General features: G+C 40.3%; 1 protein-coding gene across 4 annotated transcripts in view; it reads right to left on the bottom strand.

The window, feature by feature from the left end:
* aff2 (AF4/FMR2 family, member 2) overlaps window positions 1-25,773 on the bottom strand; it is a 150,429-nt gene that overhangs the window by 34,315 nt on the left and 90,341 nt on the right. For all 4 annotated transcript variants that reach the window (XM_034598016.1, XM_034598018.1, XM_034598017.1 and 1 more), the window contains exons 8-10: window positions 25,370-25,430; window positions 21,005-21,059; window positions 11,591-11,628 (exon numbers count right to left, since the gene is read on the bottom strand). In XM_034598016.1, the coding sequence (XP_034453907.1) occupies window positions 11,591-11,628; window positions 21,005-21,059; window positions 25,370-25,430 (154 nt within the window). The remainder of the gene's footprint in view (window positions 1-11,590; window positions 11,629-21,004; window positions 21,060-25,369; window positions 25,431-25,773) is intronic.

Raw genomic sequence — 25,773 nt, 5'->3', positions numbered from 1 at the left:
CTCTGTGAGCGAATAATGTGTTTTTACATTACATAAGAGACATGGCTTTATCTGTTGTGTGGATACAAGTCAATTCAGTCATCTTATCAGTAACATGAAAATCACTTAGACTAAATTGTCTTGTGTTTTTAGCTCCTTGTAACTGTCTCACATTACAAGCTGAATATAGAGAGCTTTTAAGGATCTAAGCACAGGGTGTGTACAGCATGACACACATACATTTTTGACACGTCCAAATCCATGTTTACTAGTTTAACAGTGGAAAACAAGACACACGATTCAAAAAGGCTGTGCTTGGTCTCTTCATTAATAACCAAAGTGCATCTTCCATTCCTTTTGAAGGAACATTGTTTGATTGTTATTATGACAGATTTACCAGGTAGCAAGAGAGAAATCTTCCCTGTAGAGGGAGCAAATATATTTAAAATGTCTCCTGTACGAGTATCATCATGATTGGTCAAATAATTTGCCAATTTCATTCATCATTTCTGCTGCGTGTCCCTTTGTGTGTCACAAGTAGAAGTACACATGTTATGCACCCATCTATGTAGGTGCATATTGCTATCTTGTTAACATGCCCTAATTTAACAGTGAAATGCTGCAGCACTGACTTCAGATCAGGGGTTTGTTGGTTGATCACAGAATCACGTTCCTGTGCCTAAATATTGTCATGCACCAACAATGCACCTGAACTCATACCTCCTTATTAGAACCATGACAATGGAGTTGCATCACACTTTGTACAATATCAATAGAAACTAAATATTATCGTCAATATTATAATCAATGATATAAACTAAATATAAATATAAACCCATCTTAGTCATAGCTAATTAAACATTTAATTGACAAACATATTAAGCCATAGTTTTCTTTAAAGAAATAACCACCAGCTCAAACTGGGGCTACGGTCAGCCACTGCTCTGCTGATTAAACTTAGTGTGGCACCATCGTCAGGTAGGATCATTGTAAGTAATGGACCTCAGAGTCCAGGCTACTTCATTAATTCATATTCCCACAGTTTGGGAGGGAGGCTGAGAATTCAGCAGTTTTTAAACTGTTAAACAGTTAAAAAACTGCTTTTTAAAGAAAAAGCAGTTTTTAAACACAATGTGTGACTATGTGCAAGACACAAAGACAGGAAAAATAGTGTAATGTCTATAGTGAATAGATATGCATGCGTGTGGCTGTTAAAGCATGCCTCCTGTGTTATGTATATGTTAAGGGTTGTCAAACCACTTAGTTAAGGTTAAAGAAAAATCATGGTTTTGGTTTAATGCTGTAAAAAGGTCAGTGAAAACATAAAACTGGACCATGTTTACTTATAGGTCCTGTAATTTATATGCCCACCATTAACCCTGACCAGCGCATGCAGAAATTACATGTCTGTGAAAACGTACAAGACCAAACCAATTAGTAGGAGATGAATGTTATTTTAAAACCAATCAATTGACTTTTTTTCAGCATACACTGTAGTCTGTGGTCACCTTTATTTTCAGCATCTTCCACTCACCCGATCTAATCAGAATTCAATTAATTTCAATTTAACTTCAATGGAACTGAATTTAATTGAATACATCCCACAGGCCCTGTTAGCACATTATGTCTGATCTTTACCCTTCGTTCTGCTCCTCCCTCCAGACTTCAGACGACGGTTTGTCAGCAGAGTCAACTGGAGTGTGTATATTTAACCTGTGTGTATCCACTGCATCCTGCAGACTCCCTCCCCTCTCATAAACTCCTCATCTTCAACTATTCTTGCTCTATATCTGATGTTACTAAATAATTGAACTCATTATGTATTAGACTTGGCGTATTTTTATGATAAGAATAATTCAATCAAGCAGAGCAAATGGTATACGGTTTTTTGGGCCAATAAATGTGAACACTGTAGTTATAATTACAGGGCTGCAGCTATGAGGACACTCTGCCTTAATGTCTGAGAATCTGGGGAATCTGAAATATCCTCAGTTTTGTTTTCATTCTTCCCTCTATGTGCTCTTATAAACCCAGGGTACATTTGTGTTATGTTCTGTTTAGACTGTGTCAACAATAATTGAACAACAGCGATTGAACATAAAAAGGACAATCAACAAGACAATAGACTGTTACAGCATTTTTTTGTTTTCCTCCCAATTGCTTCAGCTGGAAAACTGAATTGATTAGCCTCTGAAGGCAATGGGGTGTATGGCTTTGAGCCAGACGGGCTACGGCTCAGCTTAACCACAGCCAGCAGAGTGGCAGAGTGTGACACAGAAGGATCATGAAAAACAGGTAAATATAGGCTCTTAAAATAGCTGAAGAAGTCAGTGAAAATATGCAGAATCCTAACAGTAAGGCGGCACTGTGAAGTGCAGTGTGGAGGCCATCTGGGCTCAGTTCATCTGTCATCTTATCATTTGCCTTCAGCTCGCTGGTTCTGCCCTCCACTTGGCAGGGCTCCCCGCTGCACAGCTGGCTTTACAATCTCTCTCTCTGTCTCTCTCCATCACTCACAAGTGTGTGTAAACTGCAGCGGTTGTGTGTGTGTGTGTGTGTGTGTGTGTGTGTGTGTGTGTGTGTGTGTGTGTGTGTGTGTGTGTGTGTGTGTGTGTGTTTGCAGGCATATTTGCATGCATTGGTTGTTTATCTGACTCGGGGTGAGTGTATGATATGTCTTCCAATTTGACAGGATTTATAAATTATTGCATGTCCTTTACTGCAATCGAACAACGATTCAAAGATATTTGACCCACTGACATTGGAGCACAATTGTAATAAAAATACCATTTACCATTCATAGGTCCATTGATTATTTTTATATTGCAATGTAGATGAATGCATGTGTTTGTGTGTGGTAGTGTGTTTGTTGTTGTGTGTGGATTTTGTGGAAAGTTTAATTTGTGTACAGTCACATGTAATATTAATATTGCATCTCATGTTTGAGGCTCACAGGATATTTCTTGTGGTTGTAGTTCCATGTTAGTCATAAATTATGAAGTCTGAAAAATAAAAGTTTCCACCTTTTCAAAAGCACAGCTGCCGATGGAATCCAGCATTCAGCGATGTGTGCATGAGTGTGTATTTTGTGTGTGTTTGCCTGGGGCAGTACTGTGGGGAAGGCTATAACAGGTTTCCATTCCTACATATGTAGTGTTATGCTCCCTGGCAGCAGCAACAGTGACAGGGTTTGAAAGAGCGTTTCACATCTGAATTCATGTCACATTTGATAGACTTGACTGGAGCAGGGTGCACCGGCACTGTTTAACCTGTTTCTTTAACCTGCCGACATGTTTGTGTCAGTGATCATGAACGTGAACACCTTCATCTCTGATGGGTTACATCACAGGGCGAGTGAAGTGAGCCTACAGATTTCTCTCTCAGCTGGGTTGCATTCATACAGTTAAATTAATGCAGAGAAATAACTTTAAAAAAAATGATTTTCTTTTCTGCTGTTAATACCATGTAAGATTGATTGTCATTGTACTAACAAGTGAAAACTATAATCTAACTATATTTTATACCCCTGGTGTTTTAGGGTTATCACCATGACCTGCTTGGAAAAAGACTCTGAGGTGGAAGGCATCAAGTTCCCCTGACCAACCAAACCGAATTACAGACGTAAACATCCAGAGGTTGGGGAAAAAAACATGCTAACATTCATCTCTACCAGCAAGATTTCAGAATAGCAAATAAATTGTTGATCTTTGACTTGCTAATCTGTTTCTCTGACCAATAGCCCACTTAACATCGATGGCCTTTTGGAACAGAGACAAAGAGTCTATCGCAGAGGAAGCTATGGGAGCCTACCAGCTGTGTTGCACTGACCTATTTTAAAGGAGACAAATTATGCTCATATTCAGGTTCATAATTTTGATTTGGGTTATCACTTGAAAAGGTTTACATGCTCTAATGTTCAGAAAACTTTCCTAATACTTTCCACTGCTGCAGCTCTTATTTTCAGCCTCTGTCTGAAACGCTTGGTTTTAGCCCGAAAATTTTTAGCTCGGAGATTTCGGCCTCCACTCTTGCTTTACCTGGCTTTGTCAGGGGGCGTGCCAGACTAGCTGCTAGACATGCATTATGCAAAAGTGGGGCATCACGATGAAGCGGAACTATCAGCCCAACTACTGACAAAGCATTTTAGTAGATATAACCGGCTGGTTAATGGACTGCAGAACTGCAAATGAGCAGATAGCAAACCTGTACCAATGCTAAGGTGTTTCCAGCTGACTTGAGAGTCTTTCCAACTCGGGCAAGAGTTGCGAGTATTTCTCAGTGCTGTGTTCCCATGTGGCCGCAGTTTTCTCTTCTGACTGTGTTTAGTGACTGGAAGAAGGCAGCAATATACATTAGCCATCTTGTTGATGGTGATTGAGATGCTTTGGCTTCAGATATATTTTGGGAGCTGTCATGTCGTCCATTTTGAATTAGTCTATAGATCATATTGTTGATGTGGTAGTTACTTTCCATTGAAAACAGTTGGGAACACTGGGACTTCCCAGCTCACCAGCTCCAGTATATACTTCAACACTGTGTCACCAAACTTTTGACATATCTTTTTTCACAAAGACACACGGATGAACTTTGCAGTGCCACATTCTAGGGTGACCAGAGGTAAATGTGCACTGCTTTATATTTTCTTATACACCTTAGTTGTTAGTACAGCGGTATCTAACTTAAGCTGCATTTTTCTGATAATTTGCAAAGCGACAATGTGAGTTTACCAGTTTCCCTCATGTAAATAATGTTCAATTCCAGCATTCCAGACTGTGAAAGTGTTATTTTTCTGAAAGCGCTGATATGTGTCTGATACATCTGACTTGGCACTAAAAAGTAGGAGTGCTGCCAATTCAATGATGACATTTAATAGATGTGCTTTACTGAACAAGCACACAATTTGTTATCCACACATGTCCACTTCTGCAATAAAGCAACATCCACTCACCATTATTACACTATTCAAGTGTCACTCCTGTATAGTCCCCATTAATTGTGTTTTTAGCAAACAATTCTTGTTAGGTGGTATTCTTCAAAAGCGTAGTGAACATTTGTGTCTTTTATTTAGTTTTCTTAGTGTGTTAAGACAGCAACTAAGTGTCTGTGTCCATCCACTTGCATATTTTCCTTGACTTTGTATACAGTCACACTGACAGGTACTTTGGTCTCACTCCTTCAGAGAAGCCAAACATATCAGCTTTTCAAATGTTGCTTTTATTCTCTCTAATTTAATAATGATTTTCTCAAATTCTGATTTAAGCCTCATTTTCTATCAAGTTCGCTTCATAAACTTCATAAAACCATGAAAATAAAATGATCCAATCAGATTTTCCTTTATTGTAGTCTAAGCAGAGAAAAAAGTTAGCTCGCTCATTGATTGGTTAGGATGTCATAACTGGGACCCAGAGACCTCATAGCTGTGTGTTTGTTAAGACAATGGCAGGTGAATTAACCAATCACGTTTGATTTATTGTAGGTAGGACTACAAATCACTGCCCTCGGACTTCCCTTCCTGAAAGCTCAAGGCCACAGCTATCTCACAGGGTTTAGCTTTTTCCCGTCCAGGGGTTTAAGCTCCTCATCAGATCAGTGACTTCCCTCATTCGGTCAGAGAGACAGCAAGATGGCAAAGTAATAAGATGGGAGGTGGCAAGGTAGAGAGAAAGATAGGTCAGGGAGCAAACTGACAGGGTTAATAACAGAATGTAAATTGCTCGGAAGCTCTGCTTTAACAAGATTTGGACTTTACAAAATTATACATTTAAACCAAGTTTGCCTCAGGCTGGTTATTGAAAGAAGTGAAGAATAAGTTGACCGACTTTTTGTAGTGGATTATACATGATATTATATTCACAACTTGGAACACTTTTATGAAAACCCCTTTTCATTCTTTGGATCTCTGGACTTTTATCGAATAAAATAATTTTAATAATCAAGAAGTGGAAAAACAATCGGACGACAAACAGTCTGACGTCATCTTCAAAGGTAGGGAGTCACCAACATTATGCTGTCTTGCTGTTTTTTTTTACGATGCTGGTAAATCTGAATGAATTGCATGGGCTCAAGCAAATCATTGAATTACACCATTGTTTTGTGTAAAATGAACTGAGTAGTTGAATGCATCTCTGCTGAGATATATTATAATGATACTATTCCCTGTCATAGTTAGACAGGTCCCCCCTTCCTGGTGTTTCTTCCTCCCCAATTTGTGTGTGTGTGTGTGTGTGTGTGTGTGTGTGTGTGTGTGTGTGTGTGTGTGTGTGTGTGTGTGTGTGTGAGTGTGTGTGTGTGTGTGAGTGTGTGTGTGTGTGTGAGTGTGTGTGTGTGTGTGAGTGTGTGTGTGTGTGTGTGTCTACCTGGCACAGCAATTCAGTTTTCCCCACCTGTCAATTTATCTACACACAACTTATCAGTTCATCAACTCCACCTGAAACCAGCAGGATAAAGACCTGCTCCTTCTCTCCACTTATCCCCAGTTTTCTCAGTGTCTCCCTGAGGGACACTAATTACAACTAGCCTACCTAGTACTTCTTAATGATTCTCCCTGCGCCACATATCACCATTCCTGCATTTCTTTGTTCAGTTCCTCATGTGTGTCCTGTCCCTGAAAGTCTAAACCCCAGCCTGCTACACACCATTATCCGTCCTGGCTTCCCTGTTAGTCTCGCTCTATCGTCAAAAAGATTCACGACCGTTGAAAGTATTTGCAATAAACTTACCTGTTTAAACTTTTACCTTGTCTATGCGTCCTAGTTCTACGCTTGGTTATTAAATCACTACATCCAGTGTAACCCTCCCACTGTGAACTCCAGTAGAACTTTTATTTGTGCTTTTACTACTAAAATAATTAGAATAAAAAGATTAATCCATATATCTCCAGGCAGTTTTCCTCACCAGGGTAAATAATATGAAAGATGCACGTAGGACATAATGAAGAAAATACAGGGGAGCAGGTCAAGATTTTACAGATTACAGAGCAGTAATATAAAGATGATACACTGCAGTGGGATGGATAGGGTGGGTGGTTGTATGTGTGTGTATGTGTGGCAGCAGAATAACGATTGGTATGTGGGTGAGGTTGTCAGAGCAAGGATTTGAAAAAAAAAAGCGTGTGTCTTCATGGAGTGTGGGTGCGAGAGTGTGTGTATGAATGTGTGTGTGTGTGTTGCTTTCCATGGGGGATATAGCCGGTAGATCGCTCGCAGCATCTCTAGTCCCACCGTCCCTGTAGATGTGAGTATGTGTAAGTGTGTGTGTGGTGTTCAGTAGATTCGGCTGCAGAGTGAATGGGCTCATTAGTGGTAGCAGAGTAACACATGGCCTGGGGCACACACAGACACAAGACACACACACTCTCTCTCTCTCTCTCTCTCTCTCGCTCTCTCTCACACACACACACACACACATGCACACACACTCGCACACGGAGTCACACTCCAGACTTGCATGCTAATGCCCTCAGTCTGTGAACACAACGAGCTTCATTTATAAAAGATTCTTATATTCTTCTGCACCAGGCTGAGCTTTACAACACATTCCAAGCAAAAGACCAAGTTATGAAAAATGTATCTCGGTGCCAAAATCAGCTGTTTACATGAATTCTCTCCAATGTTCTGTGATGTTACAAACGCAACTAACATTTCTACTAATGATTAATTAGATGACATGTTCCCCCAAGATGTTAACACTCAACAAGATGACAATAATGGGTAGCCCACGCATCACTGAATGATAAATGGGAAATTGTTTGATATTATGGAAATGGGATGTATTGCTTCTAGAAATGACAGGGGCGAAAAAGTTATTATTGACGATTGTTCATGTGGTGTGTTTCCTGCCGATTAGATTAATCTTAGTCCAAATTACAAATCAGAGGGCGCAGGAGGGGATCGTACCTGATGCCGTAATTAGTCAAATGAGATGGTGGAAAAACAAGCAGACACACACTCCTCCAAAGGAAGCTGGAGTCACCAGTGATGATTAAACCTCATTATATAACAACACCATAAGCCTTTGATTCTATTTTCACTAACATCACATCACCGTATAGGAAATCTGCTCGACAAAGTCCTTCAAATGTAAAGGAAAGAAAAAGAAAATCAGATTGCCACTCTTCACTGCAAGCTAAGTTTTTCAGACACTGACAGCAAAACAATGAAAGAAAGTCTTCCAGCACACACAGCAGTAGCTGCTGCCTCAAGCTGTGGAGGAATGATTGACACTTTCAAATGAGAGGAGCAGAGGAACGATGCTTTCACTGATGAATTCTTAAACATTTCTTTTCGCTGCTGTCATTGACCAACAGATGTGGTAATTTATCATTCAATTCACTTTAATTACCTCTCAGTGAGGTTGACCAGATGATCAACTGCATAAAATTCATTTGTGAATATATAACATGACAGTAGCGATTTAATAATTTACCTTTTTTTTTTTATATCATCTACAGATATGGCTACTTTGACTTTTTTATTATATTTATAACCATGAGAGTAACAATATCTCAGAAATTCTGTATGTGAATATGCAGTATTTCTGTAGATGAGGGACAAGAGTTCGGGACTGGAAGTTTCTAGTTTGACCAATCATGTTTGAGCAGGGTTTGGTTGCTCATAAGTAAATAGTTCGTGAGAGCAACAGAGGTGAAACATATTGACAGAAATGAATCAGCTATCTGCATTTTAATTTATCTGCGGATAGCAGTTAATAGAGATAGCCTAAATGCTGTCTGGACCTCTACATCCACAAAGGATATCACTATTTTTGTTTTGTGAGGAGAGTCATTCCTCTTGTGTAATAAAAGAAACTAGTTGGTATAGTGAACTGAAGACAGAGTTTTGGCCCGGTTATATGCTGTATACACTGTAAGCCCCAAACTATTGGCCGTTCCACCCGAAGGCTAATTCACTGACAGACTAAGCCGATGTGCTCTGAGATTGGTGTTGTATTTGTGTCACTAAATGTCAAGTCTCGAATTCTCTGTGCGCAAGTCCGAGTCAGGTTCCCTTTCACTGAGTTAGAATCTGAGTCATCAAGGTTGAATTTGATGTAAACTCTGGAAAAGCATGATGCTTGAACACAGCATCTCTGTAGGCAGCTTAGCAGGTACTGTTAAATCCAACTTGCATGACTTTCATCACTGTAACTGATAAGGTGTCTCAGTAGTGTGTATGGCCTCCGTGTGCCTGTGTGCACTCCAGACAACGGCTGGACATGCTCCTGATGAGTCGGTGGAAGGTGACCTCGGGGATCTCCTCCCAGACCTGGATCAGGGCATCAGTGAGCTCCTGCAAAGTCTGTGGTGGTACTTTGCTACACCGATACATTACATCCCTCAGGTGCTCAATTGGATTTAGGTCACTGAAACATTGGGGCCAGTCAATGGCATCAATACCTTCATCATCCAGGAACTGCTGCCACACTCTGGCCACATGAGGCCGGGCATTGTCCTGCACAGGGAGGAAACAAGGACCCACTGCACCAGTGTAAGGTCTGACAATCGCGGTACCTAACAGGAGTCAGGCTACCGTTGGCTGTGACATGGAGGTCTGTGAGACCCTCCAAGGATATGCCTCCCCAGACCATCACTAACCCACCACCAAACTGGTCAAGCTGGATGATGTTACAGGCAGCATAACGTTCACCACGGTGTCTCCAGACTCTTTCACACCTGTCACATGTGCTCGATGTGAACCTGCTCTTATCTGTGACGGGGGCGCCAGTGGCGGACCTGCCAGTTCTAGTGATCTCTGGCGAACGTCAATCAAGCTGCACGGTGCTGGGCTGTGAGCACATGTCCCACTAGAGGACGTCTGGCCCTCATGTTGTCCTCATGGACTCTGTTTGTGACAGTTTGGTCAGGAAAATGCACACCAGTAGCTTGCTGGAGGTCATTTTGTACGGCTCTGCCAGTGCTCCTCCTGTTCCTCCTCAAACAAAGGAGCAGAAACCGGTCCTGCTGCTGGTTTGATGCCCTTTTACGGCCTTGTCCAGCTCTCCTTGTGTAACGGCCGGTCTCCTGGTGTCTCCTCTGTGCACTTGAGACTTTTCCGGGAGACACAGCAAAGCTTCTTGTGACTGCACGTATGGATGTGGCATCCTGGAGGAGCTGGACTACCTGTGCAACCTGATCTGGCTGCAGGTACTGACTCGTGCTACCAGTAGTGACAAGGACACCAGCAGAACACAAGACTAGAGAAGAATCAGTCAGGAAGGATAAGGAGAGAGAGCAGCTGTCTGTGGCCACCACATGTAAAACCATTCCCTGTTTGCAACTTGTCTTGCTTTTGCCTCCATTGCACTTTTACACCAAAGCATCTGAAATTGATTCACAATCACTTGGTCTTCTTAAATGGACAGATTGATCCCTGAAGTTTAACTGACTTGGTGTTAGACTGTGATGATTAAGTATTTAAGTGTTTCAATTTTTATGAGCAGTGTATATCCATCAATATCTTGTGCCAAAGTTATTATGACCTAAAAAGTCAATCCTTGTCTCCAACTTCTGCCTCTGAATGCAGTCAGTGCTCGAGTCCAGGTCCAGTCTGAAAATCAGGACCTGAGTTGGACTCGACTCAGACTCCTGGACTAGATGCACTATTATACTGGCTGATGTAGGACAAATTGGAAATAGGGATAACTCTCACAGAAAACACAAGCACCTCCAGTTTAACAAATAACCCGAAAGAGAGCAAATTAACTTCAATAACTCAAAGCAATATTAAAGAAGAAGGCTGCACTCAAAGCAAATCAAAACAGCCAGGGCAAAGCTTTTAATCTCAACAACACGTCCCCATATGTTCACCATACGCTCAGTGTGAGGGTTAAATATTAGACCTGGTTAAGTCATAATGAGACTATATTTAGTAAAGAGAGGCCTGAGGAGAACTGACTCACTGACTTTCAATCATTATGTGTGTATATATACGTATATATATACCCTCAGTGATAAACAGGATCCTGTAAAAATCCTTTAAATAAACCCAGATGAACACAGGGACGTCCTGTTCACATTTATGCACTAACCTACAAACAGTGAGTATAGAAGACATCTGCTGCCTCATTTGAAATGGTTCAGAGTTGAGCGTGAGCGCAGGCTGGTGACTGAGGTTATCAAGTGGGCACCTGCCATCACAGATGTTTCAGTGAATTACAGCCACTTTACATCCGCAAGCCTTAACAGAGACTTTGTTGCAATAACCTTCAAAAAATGTTCTTCAAAACAAAATCTTCTCACTGAAAAAACGTACACAACATCAACTTTCCTTAACCTTCTTTCCCATTTGAGGTGACATCTGTTCATATAACACAACTGTGCATCTCTACTGAGGGGTTATATCACAGGCTCTGGACAAACTGAGTTTTCAACGTCAGCCACAGAAGTAAAGAGCAGAAGATCATCCAGCACCGACCACCAAGGCCTCCGTCGTATGGTTCAGGACAAAGAACATTTTATTCATAGCTTGTTTGGTTAATGTCGAGGACTAAGTCACCTAGATTTCACTTACATTTTTCTGAGTCAATACAACATGCACATCTTTGCTCCGTTCTGCTGCACCACAATAGAAATGCAGTGGAGATGAATAAAACAGAGAATGGCTATTTGTCTTACCTCAGGGCTGTGCCTCTGGCTTTGGGCTTGTCAGACACCTGTCAACACACACACACACACACACACACACACACACACACACACACACATACACACACACACACACACACACACACACACACACACGTTAAATATCAATATATTCAGTTTCAGCACAGTTCTATTATTGCACAAATTCCAGTAATGGAGGAATGAATGACTAAATTAGCACTTTCTTTGAAGGTATAGATCATTTCACTGAGATGTTTTGCGCTGTATGAAAGAAAAATTAAATTATGTGCAACACAAGAACACTCAACACCACAACAACCAATGAATGAAAGTGTGTGTGTGCGCGTTAATTTTATATATGTATAAAGATAATTATTTTACTGGACAGCGACAAGATGTGTGTAATATTAAAATATTCTTTGTTTGCACCGAATAAATTATACATCATTAATATATAATGTGATATATGAAACATAAAATGATTAAATTCGACAAAAACACAAACAGGAAGGGTCTATAGCTACAAAATGTACTTCCACTTGTGTCAAGTTGCAGCACTAATAACATAATAATAATATAATATGTTCAATATACTTGTTTTACTTCAGTGCCACACATGTACTTACACTGCAGATGAGGTAAATACTACTGATACAGTTGAACGTGTAAATTGCAATAGTCCTTGTTTCTGTGAGTTCAAACGTTTGTACCTGGTGATGGTAAGAAAAGTATGGCCACTATCCTGGGATTACGAGGATAAGTTTATAATCTCAAAAATAACAGGAAATTGTTGAATAAATTTCGAAAACATTATAAATATTGCAGCATATATTTTATTATATATTTTGATAAATGTCATCAATATTGAGAAAAAGACTTATATATCAGAAGAGCTATAACGTAAAGTCACAATGTTCATAGAAAAATCATTTGAAACGGTGTTATATGTTGTGTCTACTTGTCTGTGTATGACTGCTCCTCTGGTTTTTAAGAAAAGGAGGTTTTCTTGTCATCAAAATGAAAAAGTGAAAAATAAAACCTCTCATTTTTCTCTTCTTCTCTTCCTTTATCCCCTCCTTCATTTAACTCTTCCCTTTGCTCTCTCGTCACCCCGACCTGTCTTTACTCCTTTGTTTATATTCATACTCTCTTCCGTTCAGCCAAAGAATGGGGTGATTAGGTTTGTCAGCGAAGCCTTTCCTCCCCCCCTGGTCTCTGCTCGCGTCCTCTTTCCCTCCCCTCTGTCAACTCAGAGTCAATTTTGTACATGACTACATCAATTAGAAAAAACAAAACAAACCCCCAAAAAACCTGTAAACTCGATATCTGCAAATATCAGCCATTAATTCATCTTCAAGCACTGAATCCATTGAAATGAATTACTCAAAACAAAAGCACGACCTTTTCTCATCTCTGGCTTGTATTTTCTCTCTCTCTCTTTCCCTCTCCCTCTCCAGGAATAAGGTGATTAACTGGACCAGTGAAGTTTCTGATAGATCGATGCGTAGCTGCAGGCCAGAACAACAAACCTCCTCAGATCTTTGGCTTTGGGAGACTTGCGGGGCTCATGTAGAGGTTGTATGTGTGAATATATTTAGCTCGCTGGTGGCTTTACTTGGATTTTAAATACAGAACAGCACAACCAGTATTTATTCACACAATCTCCTCTGTTACAACACGGCTGCGAGGATTGTTCCAGACAAACAGGACAAGCTCTTTTACCGAAGGCAGGACAATTCAAACCTTAAAGCTTTGGCGACATAAAGCGCTCTGTATGATTTATGTTTATTTGCGAAATCTCCATATCCTCTTCTCCCTCTTTCTCATGTGGGTGCGAGACATCCCAGCGTTGCGCATCAGGCCTGGCGATACAGTTCTAATGAGGCTTTAAACACCCCCGCTTCATCTCGAACAGGAACTGAACAATGAATTCTTTGCTTGTCTACACAGTGTCGCTTTACATGAGAGACTTTATGAAGCATTTCTAACACCTGAACGCCGGGTTCAACAGCCTTACTTTCTGATGCAACTCTTGTGCACAGCTTTCACTGCTGAAAACTGTAGCAGCTACTGGATTTTCACTCGTGCAAAACAAAGACGCTCCATATGCCAAATTTTAGCATCTCTGCATCGGCTGTCAGTTGGATTTAATGCAGTGAGTTCAGCACAGACTTTTTATATCCCCACTGATGATGGTAGTCTTTACTGTTTTAGAGCAACTCATTTATCATCAATCAGCAGTCATGCTCAATTAACACGTTTTTCTTTGCCACAAGACGTGGTATTTCTCTATTTACCCAGGTGCCTTTAGGCCCATGTAGTAACTTTCACACCTTCCATTTACTCTGTAACCTTTTGGACCTATTGATTGCTGCCTTTCTGTACCTCACACCTCTTGTTTGCTGGAGCTTGTGCTGACCGTCCAGTTTGCTCTCACCATCTGTTACGAGTTATCTCTGTTTCAAGGTCGATTAGTAGCCTCAGCACTTTGCAGGTTTTTGTTTTCCTGCTGCACTTCTGCAGAAGACTGTGCACAACCTCATGTGCTCTGAAACACATAATCTGACTGTGTGTGTATCACAGATGCCAAACTACTGGACACAACCTGAGTCAAGACACAACAATAGACTTGTCATTGCTTCAGCAACACAAACAGCTGGGAAAGCTGGTGATTATACAGACAGAATAAAGTAAACTGACTGGAAAATCCCACAGTAAAAATAAATAAGCATAATTATTCTGAAAAGTCAGGTTTGAGTTTCTTTGATTAAAGTTGGGCAACATGAAGTGTTTCGACCCTTGTCATAGTGTCCTTGTCTTCCCTACTTTTTTCCAGATTTCACTTATTTATAAAACAGCGCTGACACTGTATTTAAACCAACACAAACTATGATTTGAGGTCACTTTAAAACTACTGTATATGCTTCAAACGCTTGGTGGTTAAGTTGCCATTGAACTGACAAACAAAATAAATCGACCTCGTTCACTTCAACACCAACAAACGTGTTCAGCCGAGGGGGATTCCCCATGATTTCACTTTTCAATGTTTTAATTATGAAATCAAACACCATTTTTAACACAAACCATTGTTTTGATTATTAAGCAACTGCCATCCAATGGTAGTTTTCAGTATGTTTACATGGACAGCAATATTATTATTATTATTATGAATAAGATATTACTTATAATGCAGACAGCATGAGATTGGTTAGAATATTCCTTCCAACTTCCTGTTACAGAGCAGAGTCTGATTATGACTCAACATTACGTCCTACTACGTATTTACACTGGAACCCAAGGCATGCATGGGATTCACAGGAAACAATGTATGCCTCTTCTTTTATATCAGTGTTTACTGTTCACACTGTTCATTACACTGCATCGTCAATTACTGCTAATGCAAATCAAACCCGTCCCACTGCTGCTACTCCACATTACAGGTGCTCAGCTGGTGAAAGGTGTCTGGACCCTGTGTTGTTAGCTCTGCAAAGGAGGAAATGTTTTCACCCCTGTCCTTTGGTTGGTTGGTTTGTTAACAGGATGACGCAAAATCCACTAAAAGGGTTTTCCACAAAACGTGGTGGAGAGATGGGGTATGGGCAGAGAAGGAACCCATTCCATTTTGGCACAGATCCAGACAAAGGGGCAGATTAGGACATTTAAATCACTTTCTTACATTACGTGGGTATTTTGATATTTTCACTAATTTCCCACAGAATAATGCAAAGATCTAGATGAAAAAATCCTGCATAATTAGGGATCTGATATCTATGTAGTGTGTGAACTTTGGTGCGGCTTGATTGAATGTAAGAGGACTGTGCAGTGGTATGCAGTGTCATTAGTTTGGAATTATGTTTGCTAGCTTACAGTTGTATTCTTCAGGGCATTTAGATGGTGCACTATGATTTTTTTGTTGCAATACAGCCACCAATCTATTTATTACATGTGCTATCTCATGCATGTGACACAAAAAAAAAGGGGACCCACCCACTTAAGATATTGTTCTATTGTGGCAACTAGTGGTCAAAAAAATCCACAGGGTACCTTTAACTAGACTACTACTGTACCTCAAACTCACCTCTTAGGTTTTAATATTTTAAATTAGGCATACAGTACATGTACTGCACATGTATGGAAACACCTTAGCAACCCTTCCTAAAAATGTTCACAGCAGACTGGGCCACAGAGATCAGGAGACGTGACCATGTTCCCCCAGAGTGTGGGACATTTTTTACCAGCTGCAACTCTACTTTCATATAAAGACAGAGCTTTTAAGCTTGACTTTGCTCTGACCAAGGTGATCTGTCATCAGAGAGCAGAGAGGAGAAGGCAGCGAGATAGAGAGACAAAGGACAGTGCTGCAGCAGTAATTGGGTTGCTGTTTTTCTGTCAGTTTCTAAAGTCATTAGGAACATCTCTCTCTTTCCTGCTATCTCTCGTTTCCTCTCCTCTTTTCCCCTCTCTCCTCCATCCCTCTTTCCTCTGCTCCTTCTTTCAATTCCCTCCTCTCCTACGTCTCTTTGCTCTGTGCCAAAAACATATTCATCATACTCTTCTGCTGCCCTCACAGCACTGTGCCACAGCATACTAATGACAGTGTGTGTGTGTGTGTGTGTGTGTGTGTGTGTGTGTGTGTGTGTGTGTGTGTGTGTGTGTGTGTGTGTGTGTGTGTGTGAGAGAGAGAGAGACAGCAAGAGAGTGTTATATATATATAGAGAGAGAGGCTGTCAGCATGTGTTTATGTGTTTGCTGGCATAAATGCTTGTGAGTAGGCCATAAGTCTGCTCGCGTGCACTCTATATGTATACGGGTGCATGTGTGTAATGCATTCTCAACACGTCTGTGTATTAGATTATGAATGTGTGTGTGTGTTGTTCTGCATTACTTCAGGCTATAAAAGCTTGATAATGCACCATGCAGTCATTTGCAATAAGCCTGTTAACAGCGTACACAGAGCAAAATGCCACTGAATCCACGTCTGTTCTCGTCTCTCTCACCCCATCTCTTTGTCCCTCGCTCTGTCTTCTTGTTTTCATCTCTCTTTATCTTTGCATCATGTCTGCGTTATCAGTCTGTCTCGTCTGTCTCTGTCTTTCACGTTCCCTCTTTGTCCCACTGACTTACTCACGTCCTTTTTTCCATCTCACTTTGCTCTCTGTTTATTTTAATAACACTCCAGCTCTGTCTTGCACAGTCATACGAGAAGGAGGACATGGACAGCGAGGTGAAAATACAGAGAGAGAATGTGGTGGTGAAACACACTTAGAAACACAGAAGAGACACAGTGAAATATAAGTTGTAATCCTGTGTGTCTGCCTTATTTGTTGCAATCAATCAATAGTTATTGCAGTAAAATTGTCATCAATAGCAATATAACAACGGTCCAATGTATATAGATATAATACTTATGCATTGTGTAAGCACAGTGAGGAGGTGTGACACATAATTTTACCTCAGTTTTGTAAAATGTTTTGCTATCAAGTGTTTGTCATTCTCCGCTCATAAGGAAGAGTTTAGAACCACAACCCAAAATCTGTCTTTACATTGAAAAGAAATAATAATGTAACATTTATCATTATAACTATTGATATTAACTGATGTGAAAACTTTCATGTTGATATCATTTTCGGGCAATATTGCCCTGCTCTACTTAAGTCTACATTTTAAACTCTAGGGCAAATATAAAATGTATCCAGTCAAATATGAGTTATGGCAACCAGCCATCCCATCATATAGAGCTGTGTTTGACTGTGAGCTTGTGATTTGAATGAGCAGAAGGACAGTGGAATATCAGTTGTTTTAACCTGACTCGCACCAAAGATAAAAATTTGGTCAAACCCCACCTTTATTTGACTTATAAACATATTTTTAAAAGTTGCTTTAAAATTGTTAGGTATGAGGATATATTTGATTTTTTTCTTTGTTTTGAAAAACAGCTCAGTGAAGTGACGGAGCTGGAGATGATGCACAATATTAAGCAAAAATGTTAAATGTATTCTCTGACAAAAAACCATCATGAATAATATAGCTTGTATTGTTGTAGCCCAGCTTATCACCTCTATCAGTTAGGAACCTGACACTAAAAAACATATTCAGATTGTGAGCAAACCCACCGGTTGCCAGATTAACGATACTTGTTTTAATTAGGTCAAAGCTGAACCTGTGAGTCTGTCTAGTTGTTTAGAACAGTTTGTTCAATGTTGTTTTCATTCTTTCGAGCCTCTCTGATCATCTGACTGCTTGTGGGTGCTGGAGTTATTTTTAGCAGTGTCACCATGTTTCCACCTGTCTTCAGTGACCACAGTGTAATGGAAGTGAGCTTTCACTGTGATGTGAGGGATTCCCATGGGGCTATAGTTACAAGAGCCCTTCAAAATAAATCCTTGAGATGTGATTGGACGACTCTGAAGTAGTCACCTACTCTACTACTAAATGTGTAAGTTAGACCTCAAACACTTTCTGTGATGATGCAAAAAAAGTTTTGACTATCTGCTCCAAAAACAACGTGACCTTGCTCTGCTTTAAACTCTGCTTCCACAGTCAGCTGTGGCTTTATATGATGGGCAGGGCTGCATAGTACCCAAAATCAGTCTGATTTTATGAACCTATGTATACACCTTATAATTTTGACAAGTCATCAAAAATGTCTTCAGGATCTCTAACTACAGTTTTACTGGATATTAACATTTTTTTAAATGAATGAAACACTGGACATGTTTTCGTGTCATTGTGTCTTCGAGGAGGGATTAAGTTATTGTGATACAACAGGAAAGAGAGGGAAAAAAATCCTTTCTGACAGAGAAGTGAGATACGGAGAGAAAAGACAAAGACAAATGAAGTGTATCCTATTTCATCCTGTCTATTCATCCTAATACAAAGTGTAATTATATTTAAGTACTATGATTAAGGAAGCCACTTGCTATAATTCTGAATGCACACTGAATATCTGTAATTAACAGATCTACTTTCAGCCTAATTATAATAACTAAAACCACTACAAATGACCTGCCATAATTATAATATCTGCCATCATAGTAATTATAAAATCAGAAGGCCAGTTAAAAGAGAATGAGAGGAATTGCTATCTTTTCATTAACAGAAAATATCTCATGGACTCTTTGATGAGCACTGATATCAGTCTGCGCAGTGGGGGAGGGGCCGCTGCACGACCCCCACCAACTGCTTTGAACTCGTCTCTGGCATCATTAGTGCGTGATGATGATTAGAGGAGAGAGGGGGCCACCATGCCAGTTTCCATACTGCGAAACAAGACGAGAAGAGCGGCACAACTGTACAGCTCGTACGCACTGAACCCCAAAGTGACAAACTCGTCACACTATGGACACAGAGGTAAAGTGGCTGAAACCCCTTATCCTCAGTTCAGCATGTAGCATGTGAGGCCTTACAAAGATTAACAATTAGATATGTAATTTACTGGTGTTTATTAGCCACATGTTGAATAATTATAAACAGTTATCATTTCTTATAAAAAATGTGTTAACTAGTGCAATCAGTTTAGTAAAATAAATCATTTATTAAATTAGCATTTACACCCTGCACTGCCAAACTTAACACTTCCTGTCAATCACCCAAATACAGACACAAAACAAGTAGAAAATGAGACACAAAGAGATACAACAGACGATAAAGATAGGAATACAACGCAAACGGACAAACAAAACGACAAAATGACAAAAAAAGCAGGTCACCTTTTCGTAGGTCAAGAAATCCTAAAGCTCTCAAAGAAAAGGTAATTGTAAAATAAAAGCTCCATCTGTTGAGGAAGATGGTGTGATCCAAGTGAAAGCTCCAGAAGCTTTAGCCATAGGCTAAATGGACCCTATGGTGAGATTAGTTTCTTAGCTTTAGTTTAAGAAGAAATATTTACAAAGTTTAATAATTAGTTCTATTAGGTATAGTTAATCTTCAGTCATTTATTTTAATAGCTTTTTATCAATTAGGTAACTGATTGTAACTAAAGTCTGTAAGAGTTTATAGTTGTTTTGGTGTCATAGACAATGTATCATCCTTCCATGATGTAGATCAGACCAGTTGTCCATTTGTGATGATGTCTTTATGTTTGACAGATGAGTGGAAACACTTTGATCAGCAGCTCTGAGTCCTTTCATGGTCACAGTGTCGTTAAGCAGAATAATTAGTAGTAGCTGTCATCAACCAGCACCTAGCAACTAATAAAAAACTATTATTTTAAACCTTGTGTTCTTTCCAAGAGGGCACAGTCAAGTACAGTTCCTTCGTGAGAAAAACACATTTATGGGAACGTACCAGGGTGACTGCTGCAAAGTTTACACTTCAACCTGCTTGTGTAAACTCACAGCTCTACAAGATGGTTCTTGGAACTAACGGGTTGTTGAAAAGCACTTGTAAGAAAGAGAAACTCTTTCCCTTATTATTTACACAGTGAAACTTGAGCTAAAGTCACTGAAACGACTTCAGTGTGAACATTGACCTCGGATTTTTAACCACAGTGTCCAGGTTCTAATGAGGTTATGTCTTCGTTTGCATTTGTCTGATAGTTAACAGGATTACACAATAACTACAGGACAGATTACCATGAAACCTGGTGGAAGGATGTGGTATTATATTATTATATTGAAATATGATGCAGATCTGGATAAGGGGGAGGATAGAGAGATATTTTTTCAATTTCTTTAACATTGAAAAAGGTTTATCAACCTTTTTCCTTGACTTCTCAGGGAAACATTTGTCAGGCTAGTGCACAGTTTGGTGCAGATCTATTGAATTTACAAACTGTTGGGCCTTGGTGGAGGTATGAACTTTTTGAGGGCCATTCTTTTTGTAAACTCTTCACGTTCACATTGGTGTTGCCTCCTCACCTCAGCCATGTTGCTGACTTAACTTGTGTAAAAGCTGAGTAAAGGTTACTGCGAGTAAATGTTTGCTATTGTTGCACATTATCACTTGTCGCCTGTTGTAGCTTCAGCCAGCTTCAGCCTCAAAGAATAAAGTAAATGTGGTGAGAAATGTCTGTGGGAAACCCTAATTCAACGTCAACCAGCCCTGGGTGTTCCGAGAAAGGAAGTGTGCAATAGATTCACATTTAACACTAATAAGCAACTCAAATGGAGACTGATGGGAGTATGGAGAAACAGCAGGGACTGAAGGGGTTAAATATTTAATGGAGATGGCGCCCATATAACAGCTGATTGAGAGCGATTGGATGCATGGATCAACTGAGGAACGAGTAAATGAGAAAAGGGATGAATGGTGAGTGGAAGCTTTCAGAAACATAGGTTCAATTGATTACCGGACATGAACGATTCACACATGTGAAATTGATCTAATGTATGATGATTGAGGGACAGAGTGGAGGAAGCGCTGGAGGGAGAGATGATGTGCATACATAAACCACAATGACTGGAGAGACGGACTGAAGCTCACCTGTTGTTCGGCCTCTTCCTCGTCGCTGCTGATCTTCAGGTCATCCTCCAGCATCCTGCACAGAGACAGAGGGACACGTGTTACTGCTGCCGTGACCCTATGTCTGCTTGTATTAGGTTGCATACGGCAAGTGGTGATCTGTAATTCCCTTTGAAGAACCTTTCTGGCAAACGGATTAATTACACAGCAAAAGCAGCGGTGGTGGTTCACGTCGGGGGGGAACAAGGTAGCGGACAGTGGATGGGGCATTTGTGCTGAATACCAGATGTTCGGTGTTGAGTTTGGAGAGGGTTTCCAGATTGTTTTTTCACCTGGAAGTTTTCTGTCCAACAACTGCTGACCTGCCTCCAGGAATTCCTCTGAAGCAACGGCGGACATGCTCGGCTAAAATCAATCTCCTGGGCCGTACTTGGACATTTTTTACGGGCTTCTAGCTGGAACTGGGGGCCTCTATTAGTCATGTTTGTTTTACTCTCCCAAAGCTCGAGATCAAATTCCAACAATATAGATGTACATAGGCGATGAAAAAGATGCACAAGACACAGTCGATAACATGACCTCGCTCATAGCATCACCTGCTCTTTACCGCACAAATTATTCAGTGTTTATGTGCAGTGCATTGGCAGGTTCCTGTGTTTTATTGCTTTATATAAACCTTCCGCACAAACTACTGTTATTTTAAGCTGGTACTGCTATTGTTATGACAGAAGAACCCCCTAAAGGGATTTTTACTGCCTCACCAACCACTCTTGTCAGTGCTTGCACCGCAAGAAAAAAAAAAAAAACACTCCCCGGTGTCGTGGTGTTTTCATCTGGGACCGTATGAGTCTTGAATAACTGAAGCACAATAAGAAAAAGCTTTGCAGATAAGGGGCACAGTGCAGCACGCGGCGATGATAGATATGTTTGAATGAATGAATAATGGATTCATATTTTATTTCATAAGAAGGGGACAGATGGAGAGGACGAGATAGTGAGCGAGATGAGAGATGATAATGATGGGGAAGAGAAGACAGAAGGGGAAAGAGAGAGAGAGAGAGTGGAAGGGAAGCGTGGAGGGGGGAGGAATAAAATGCAGCGGAGAGAATAAGCATCTATGAGGACAGACACAGTCAGATACAAATGAGTTATGGACTAATGCATGAATGACACGCAGAGCTTTGAAAGCATCACAGCTTACAAGGTGCACATGCTCTTCTTTGACTTTATGAAATGGAGACATTATTTCTTTATGCAGACGTTTGTCTGGGGCCATGCTCATATTTTGCGAAGCCAAAACCACACTCAGCTAATGACTAATTGCTCAATGCTGCTTCAGACGCAACTCAGACTGCAAAACAAAATGAACACACAAATCTTTCTCTGCTGGACAAACAAGGCTGTTGCCAATGTTCTGTGTTATTGTTCACAATCGAGACTGAAATCAAGACTAAAATATTTAGACCTGCACACTGCTGTTTCTGTCTCTTTCTGCCTCTTGTCTCGATGTATTAAGTCTATGTGATCCTCTTATTTGTCACGTCTTTGCCAAAATTTGGTGCTAAATGATCAATGCTGCACTGCTTCTGCAAGACCACCTTTAGGCAGTGGGGCCTAATGAGAGGGTTGGGACCCCAGTAAGGGGCTGCAAGGCCAGGCCAGGGTTCAGATGATTAGAAGAATGGAAAAGCAGATAAAATACAAAAAAATACTGCTGCACCAAATTATATAATTTTTCAGCTGTTTGATTGATGTTCACTTTTTTCGTGTGAGTTAGTGGAGATTTTTCCTTCTAAAATTGCTCAAACAAAACAAGGGGGGAAAAAATCCCAGTGAACTGGGCTTGGCCAGAAGACATGTGCAGCTGGTGATTATGGGTTGAAACAGACAATATTTTCTTTTAAGAATCTGTCACAAGCCATAAACATTAGAACCACTACGGTTGCACATGAATGTAAAAACCATGCACTTGCCCACCAGATGTTTATTATTCAGCCTATTATAATTCACAGTACATTATTACATTACATGCACTTGACAGAAGTTTTTGTCTGAAGTGACGTAAAACAAGTGCATTTAAACTCAAACTCTTTTTAAAGGAGACTTTATGATTTATATTGTATATAGGTTTTTATGTGAATATAAAAGTTCTGCAAAGTCACAAAGCCAAAGCGCAGGAGTGAGCTCCTCTCCCCAAGAATAACACGTCTCCTGCAGCTCAGTAGTCAACCTGCTCAGGAGCATAGTATGGCTCCTCTAATGTTTAACACAACCACACTTGCTATTTATTGCCATACTGTCTTTGTCTGACTTGACACCTGCGGCTTGATGGCAACAAGACATCAGAGTTAACAGGTTTTGTCTGAACTCTTTGCAAACTGAGTCACATGAGGAACTGAACCCACAACCCTGGCAGTGCTAGTGTCTTGCTCTAGTTAGACATACACATACAGTTCAGCAGTACCGTAAGGGTCACTTTATCATAAAGCACCTCTGGGCTGTTCATCGGCAGGTCAGTCAACCACAGTGCACGCTGACAAAGCTCAAAAGCTGGCTTGTCAAGTGGAGAGTCTTACTCACTTATTTCGCTCTGTTACATACATGCGGCAGTCGGAACATTATGCACTGGATCAGAGCGTAATAAACCTCTTGGAGCAAAGGGATTCTCTCTACTCTCTGCTCTAATGAAAACATTTCTCTCAGAATTATTCCTAATGTGCCATCAAGGTGCGGAGCCTGTTTGAGAGGGATTACAGCTGGATGAGTTTTCTGTAATGGTCAGAGATGGTAAACATCCAACAAAAAAATATGGCAATTAGCTTCAACGGGACAATTACTCTTGAATAAGACGATGTAGGCCTATTCATTATCCTAAACATTTTACGCTGTTGAGCATCACAGTGAAAACAGAGAGCAGTCTAATGGCTGCAGTAAACCAGGCATTGTTTGTAACCAATAACAATTATTTCACCCTAATAAACAAAGCAGCATTAATGCTTGAATTCCCGATAGGAAGACAAAAATGACGCCTCAGGGTATACAATGGTAATCAAAGGAAATAGACTTATCAGCTTTGGAAGCAAAATAGAGTAATAAGCCACAAGAAGCACAACAGCTGCAACAAACATCATCGAAATGGAGATATAATTAAAGAGGAAATGAGAGTTTACGTGTCGACCTTAAAGTTTAATCAAACCATCCAGATGAATAAAAGCAAACTAAAGACTGCCTCAACTTGTTTCTTCACTTGCAGGAGTTTTGCATCATATGTGGGTCCATCAAGTCTTTTTTTCATTTTCAAAAGCCCATTTCTGACACTGTTCCTGTCACATTTCTATAATTACATTTCATAAAGTATAAATAATTCATTATACGACATACTTTATACACTGCAAAACACAGCTCTTAAAAAACAAGAAAAAAACTATCAAATAGGTGATAATAATTAGGGATGAATTACTCTGAATCAAAGAATGCCCAAATTGAATCCTTGATTAAACTGTCATTACAGGTAGTAACACCTGAGTTGCCGGGTTGCCTATTGAACAGATTTTTAGGGATAATATGACAATGGAGAGAGAAAGAAAATCCTCCTCCCCACTCTCTTTATCTCAACCCTGTTTTAACCAAGTAAAAAAGATAAGCTTAATGCAAATCAACATGTGAGGTATTCTTGAAAATTAGCAGATGCCTCTTGTAAACTTCAATGAATGAGTGAAAGGAGCCGTAGCCTAAATGTCTTTTCTTCTGGATCTACTGATGTCATTGGCGAAGGGGGTTAACCTGTGTTGAACGTTTGAATGACGTATCCAGCATAGACAAGAACAATCAGATACTTTGTGTATTAGTTCAAATAGATTGTGTTTGTTCATATTTGTAACTAAAAGTTCTCACCATATCTAGGACAAGTTTATAGTAATACAGCTAAAGTTTTCACTTACTTTTGCTAAGGTATGATTTCAAACTGTCAATCTCTAAAACAAAATTATGAATCTTGCTGCAGCCAAACATAGCATAAATCAGGGTCTTGAGGCTGAAGCCAAGTTTTCCGGCCTTTCCAATCTCATCCTGCTATGAATCCTGCTGTAAAGCTCAGTCAGTTGAGTGGGCTGCAGCCAGAGATGTTGCAATGTGCTCCTGGCTCACGTTAAATTAATGTAGCTGCACTTTCCTGCTCTGATCCGTGCAATCTTTTTTCCTACTACCAGCTGTGAATTTCATCCAAGAATCCAAGCTTAATTTCACCTGGAGGAAAATGCGGCAGCAGCAGCTGGTCAGTAATTCTCTGTTTGTGTGTGTGTGCATGCGTGTGTGTGCGTGTGTGTGTGTGTGTGTGCGTGTGTGTGTGTGTGTGTGTGTGCTTCAGAGGAAGAAAAAGATACTTACGACTTCTGTGGTGCAGTTGGTGGTTTAGCAGCAGGCTTGTTAGCTGATACACTACATCGCTCTACAACACAAGAGAGGACATCCAAGCATCACTGTTATGCATGTCTGTGTGCGTGCTTGCGTGCATGTGTGTGTGTGTGTGTGTGTGTGCGCACATGTGCCTTGATTAGTGTTTGACAAGGAGCCAGACTCAAATCACTGATCACTGATCATGAAAACACTTAGTAATACACATCGTATTACAAAGTGTTTTCATGATCTCAGTTCTAATCTCAGATGACTGTAACATGTTTTTTCATTGGTAGATGGAATATTCATATATAAACATTCATGGGACCTAGAGGCCACTGAGAACAACTTACCTAATATATTTTGTAATCCTATGAATTCATATAAATTCCATA

Source organism: Hippoglossus hippoglossus, chromosome 10, assembly GCF_009819705.1.
Source record: "Hippoglossus hippoglossus isolate fHipHip1 chromosome 10, fHipHip1.pri, whole genome shotgun sequence".
In the NCBI taxonomy this organism is placed as follows: Eukaryota; Metazoa; Chordata; class Actinopteri; order Pleuronectiformes; family Pleuronectidae; genus Hippoglossus; species Hippoglossus hippoglossus.
This window is presented reverse-complemented; position numbering and strand designations above follow the sequence as displayed.